Genomic DNA, 5,221 nt, shown 5'->3' on the forward strand with positions numbered 1-5,221 from the left:
AATATTATACCAAAATCAACAAAATTATAATCTAAACTCATTTACAAACTATAAATTAACCATTAGAAAAAATCACGTGAAACTTGGAGGGGGGTGCTCAAAATAATATATTCTATTGATGTTGTTACATTATCTTATCCAAATTAGAAAAATGTTAAATTTATATTTATCCTTTTTAGGACGTTTGGTGTCCAATGTAATTTTGCCATATCCAAACCTACATTACAAAACCATTTAAAAGTTACTGTTTAATTTAATCAAAAAACTAACATTAGCATTTTCGAATCATAGAACCAATAATTTCCATTTTGCATAAGAAAATAAAAGAAGTAAAAATAAGTCCATAAAGAGAACCTGTCTAATATGCAAGCATGTGAATTAGCAAAATCTGCATCATCTATCATTGGATAGTCGGTCATATGTTAAATTAAATGCATGAAACACAAAGAAACCACAAGCTTAAAAAGAACAACCATCCCTCATAATATCTTAATTCCTACAAGGTCATATGATGCCTTATCAGACCACGTTCTTCATCCAACTGAAAGTTGCCTTTAAGAAAATCTGCACTCGTAAAAAACGGCTTCAAATCCGTTATTCCAAGATCCGAAACCTGCACACAAACACATCATCCATCCACAATCAGTCAACATACATATATCATACATACATGATACTGATATATACATACCTTGGTTTGCAACTCCTCCACCTTGACATCAATATACCCAACATTTTTTCTAGTCCCTGAAACAATCTCTTCAAAGTGCAAAGCCTCCTTCACCAACTCATTCAACTTAAGCAACACAAGCCTATTGAAATCTTTCTTGTAAGTCATATACTTCTTAAAGCTCTGCATCACCCACAGTTTTTATTTTTTTTTAAAAAAGACATAACTTAAATGTAAAAGTTAAAATCAGAAACAAAACAAAGCTATATTAAAAAAAAAAAAAAAAAATTACCTTCTGTAAAGCCTTTTGCACGCCAAACTTCTGTGTGGAAATAAACGAGTCAAGCAAGACACGAATGGCCATGTCAACATCTTCTTGAATCACATTTGACCTCAAATGCATTCTTGCATGAGCTTCAGACATTCTTATCATTGATTCTATGTGTCTCACTGCTATTGGTACCCCTTGACCATGCTACACATTGTATTAACATACAATTAAATACATTTTAACATTGTAACTCGAAAAATAAAACACTTTTTGAATCACAAAACTTACTGATGACTCTCTTCTTAACTCAGCATAAACTTGTGTAAGCTTGTCCAAATCAGCATCATGCAATTTTGGGAAAATGTGTAATTTCGCAAACGTTATGTACTTCTTCAGCATGTCTTGAGGAAGTATCTGAATAAAAAACAAATATTAACAAATCAAAAAAAAACACAAAACCTAAGGGCAGTTGTGTCATTTTTGTACTACCTCAGGATCCATCATCATGGCAGAGGCATCAATGTCTTCTTGGGAATTGTTCATGGATTTGTCATCCAAGTTGGCACCTTTCGCTTGGGATTTGAAGTGACTATCAACCACAAACTTAGCAAGCATTTCATCCATCACAGGGTCAACCACATCCTGTATTTATATTAAACCATGTTTGTTAATATATACATATTGGTATATTAAGTTATTAGACATAAAAAAAGGGGGTATAACCTTTACAACACAGAGAACATCGAATCTTGAGACAATGGGATCTGTTAATTCAACATTTTGTGAAAAGTTTTTAGAGGAATCGTATCTTCCTCCAATTGGATTAGCAGCAGCAATCACAGAGCAACGAGCTTGAAGAGAAGTTACTATTCCAGCTTTTGATATGCTGATACTTTGCTGTTCCATGGCTTCATGGATACTTACCCTGTCAACAAATGTCAAAATTGAATACATATTTCTAATTGGAAATTTAAAAAATATAAACAGAAGGAAAGTTTTTGTTACCTATCTTGGTCATTCATTTTGTCGAATTCATCTATGAGACATATACCCTTATCAGCAAGAACAAGAGCACCTCCTTCAAGAGTCCATTCTCTAGTGACTGGATCCTTGTGGACTGCTGCTGTAAGTCCTACAGCAGAAGCTCCTTTTCCAGTTGTGTAAACTGCCCTTTGTCCAGTTTTCTCAACATATCTTGAAAAAAAAATATAGTTTTTGATAAAGATTTAATTTGGGAAGAAAAAAAATAAAGAGAAAATGCTTACTTAAGAAACTGGGATTTTGCAGTTCCAGGATCACCCAACAGCAAAACATTTATGTCACCACGCAGTCTGTGTTTCCCATTCACATTCTTCTCTTGTCCTCCAAACATTGCAAGAGCTATTGCAGTCTTTATGTCTTCATGTCCATAGATTGATGGGGCAATTGACTTAACTATCTGTGCTCATTGATAACAAAAATAAAATGAGTAAGAATGTATATTTCTAAAACTTTTGGCAAACAAGAATACAAAAACATACCCTTTCTCCAATTCTTGGATCTTTAGCCAACTTATGAATTTCTTGCTTGTCTTCTTCAGTGAGTTTATAGGCTGAAAACAGGTCTTGTTTTTTTGTAACATGGTTTGCTTCAATTACTGTGGCAAACACAGGAAACCCGTTTTTTGTATTTAAAGACAAGTCAAAGTTGTTTGTGTAGATGCCTGTGACTTCCTGTAAAGTTTTAAGAAAAGTAGAAAAGAAGAGAATGTTTAGGTGTTTACTGATATGAGATTAAAAAACCAAGGCATATAACAAAAGGGTAGAATAGGAATAGTACAATCTCTTCTCCAGGGCGAGCACAATCAATCAGATCATTCAAAAGTATAACTTCCTTGTGTCTTGGCAATCTGCCAGCTGGAACAATTCCAGGGCTTTCTTGAAGGGTTAGCTTTTGGTAATTTCTGTATATAGTCTGTAGCAATCAAAGTAGTATATAAATATATCAGTATAGTGTATATAGATTATTTTTCATGTTATTTTCATGTTACCTGTTCAATGTTGACAGTGAATGGACCCTTTGATTGGCACTCTGGGCATGACCCAACTCTCACTTCTGAATATGAATTTTGGATAAAAGGTCCTAAAACTGTTCCACATTTGTTACAATCATACTTCACTTGCTGCAACTGAGGAAAAACTCCAGATCTTCGGGTCACAACTCCTCCTATACGGATCATTGTGTTTAAATGGATTTGCCTGTGAGAAACATTCAAGATTTATTGTTACCAAATGGGTATATTTCAGTTAAAATATAGCAGCTTTTAATCAACCAAAAAGGTTATGTCATACCTTATGTTGCGAATTTGATCATAAACAGGTAGGTTGGTTACCCTGACATAGATTTTCTGGTGGATACTTTTGTAGTTTGAATGTATACTGAACACAACTTTATTAGCAACTTCCTCCATGACTTCAAGAACAGACTGAGGTGCATCTGCAAGCCAGATGGCGATATTTGGGTGGATATAGATAAACTGTTTGTAATCAATCTCCAAACTGCACTTGTTGGCTGCAAATATGAATAACTTTATCACATTGGGAACTTTTACCAAGTTAAAAGCTAGGGAAAAGTGAGACACTTTACCTGACACCATCTCATTTATCTGGTTGAGATATAAAAACTCATGGTTTTCATTTTTTGGGTTCTCATAAGTAAGGATGAACTCTTTGAACTTCTTGGCAATAAAGCGGCGTACTTCATCTCTAGTAACCCATTCCCTAAGTGTTCCCTGAACTCGGTACATCTCAAACTCACCTTCATCGTTTTCATCATCCTACATAGCAATGCCAAGAAATGATAGTTCAGATTGAGAATTATAAGATGTGAGAAACGTGCACTCAAATAAGAATAAGATAGAAACACCGCACCTCATACTGATCATCATCTGTCGCATCAGTCATGGGAACATCCTCTCCTGAGTTAATCCTTTGTGATCTACCGGGAGAACTTTGCATTGCATCAGTGTCATCACCACCACGTGGACCAGGAGGAGCCCTAGTCCTTTTTGAAGGTCTGTAGCTATCATCATCAGTATCTGTAATCAAAAGTACAAAATTGAAGCTTGTTTAGGTATTTATATCCCTAATATAGGCTTACAAGTGTAATTCATGAATCAATACCAAAAATGGTTAACAGGCATTTGATAACCAGAGAAAGTTAAAACATAGTTCTCCAGGAAATCAGATATGAAAAGCAAATGGCTACTAATCTTTAGTATTATGAAACACCTTACAGATAGCCGTAGTGTTCTGGTTAACTATGTGAAATACATATCATTTATAGCAATCTAAAAATAAATCATTGCAACCCGTGGACCAGAAACAAGAAGTAAACTTGGAGATTTAAGTGATAATACTTTATTATTAAAAGGTCTGGAAATAAAACAGCACAAAAACAGAAACCCTAACTGACCTTGGCCGTTGAGAAGATGGGGGAGCTTTGCCCTTGACGCAACACCCTCCCTGGTATCAAGCTCAATCTCTGCAGCCCTACGATCTGCCATAATCTGATCCAAATCTCTCTCGTCCTCAAGAGAATCGTCCAGCCCAACCGACTCGTATTGATCATGTTCATCCATTCTCCGGTAATCACTATACGGCGAAAAAAGAGAGATTTAACTGTCTGTGAATAGCACAAATACTGCAAGAAAAAAACGGTGGTAAAATGAAGAAACAACTTACTCTATGTAATTGTCGTTGAAAAGATCTTCACCTTCCCCTTCATCCTCGTCGCCATCATCAAGCTCATCCCTGATGATATTTGGATCAACGGCAGCCTCATCGTCGTCGAAATCAGAGTAATTCTCTGAGGTACGGCTATTGAAGGGAAGCTGATCTGTGTTAAATCCAGCAGAGGTGGGAGAATCTGGTGTAGACGGTGGATTCCCATTAAATTGACTGGAATTTGGGTTACCGCCTTGATCTGATGAAGCTGGCGACTGAGTAGGACGGTTCTCTCCTCCGGCATTTTCTCCCGCCATTTCGTCCGCTCTCCTGCGTTGTTCTGTGAGTGTGAGCTCTCCTCTGCACTACTCCCCTTTTAGGTCATACAAGTCTTGGCGGGAAATTTTCGCGCCAGTATCAGGCAGGCCCACCCCAACAGACTCAACTCAAAAAGATAAACTATATCGTACATGGGCCAACCTTAGTCCTTGGGCCTTGTCTTAGGGCAACAACAAGGGGGTACAGTTGTACAAAAGTAACCATGGTTTTTTGGTATATTTGGTATTTAAATCTTTT

General features: G+C 36.3%; 1 protein-coding gene across 1 annotated transcript; it reads right to left on the reverse strand.

Annotated features, from left to right (window-relative positions):
- Positions 1–378: 378 nt before the first annotated feature.
- MCM2 (minichromosome maintenance (MCM2/3/5) family protein) lies at positions 379–4,997 on the reverse strand. Its single transcript, XM_078983561.1, has 16 exons — positions 4,664–4,997; positions 4,395–4,573; positions 3,851–4,017; positions 3,567–3,756; positions 3,272–3,491; positions 2,971–3,178; positions 2,760–2,894; positions 2,462–2,653; positions 2,207–2,379; positions 1,947–2,135; positions 1,665–1,866; positions 1,431–1,583; positions 1,230–1,355; positions 963–1,145; positions 692–853; positions 379–613 (listed from the first exon to the last, which is right to left on the reverse strand). Exons 1-16 carry the CDS (start codon positions 4,960–4,962, stop codon positions 497–499), a joined length of 2,895 nt encoding a protein of 964 aa, XP_078839687.1. The 5' UTR covers positions 4,963–4,997; the 3' UTR covers positions 379–496.
- Between the last annotated feature and the right edge of the window lie 224 nt (positions 4,998–5,221).

The sequence above is a fragment of the Lactuca saligna genome, chromosome 3 (assembly GCF_052625555.1).
Source record: "Lactuca saligna cultivar CGN05327 chromosome 3, ASM5262555v1, whole genome shotgun sequence".
In the NCBI taxonomy this organism is placed as follows: domain Eukaryota; kingdom Viridiplantae; phylum Streptophyta; class Magnoliopsida; order Asterales; family Asteraceae; genus Lactuca; species Lactuca saligna.

Bases quoted from the DNA above. Each gene is read 5' to 3' on its own strand.
- MCM2 (XM_078983561.1), bottom strand. From the start codon at position 4,962: ATGGCGGGAGAAAATGCCGGAGGAGAGAACCGTCCTACTCAGTCGCCA. The intron at 4,018-4,394 runs GTCAGTTAGGGT...TTTTGATTACAG, and splicing joins CCATCTTCTCAACGGCCAAG to ATACTGATGATGATAGCTAC. The intron at 2,895-2,970 runs GTAACATGAAAA...TGATTGCTACAG, and splicing joins TCACTGTCAACATTGAACAG to ACTATATACAGAAATTACCA.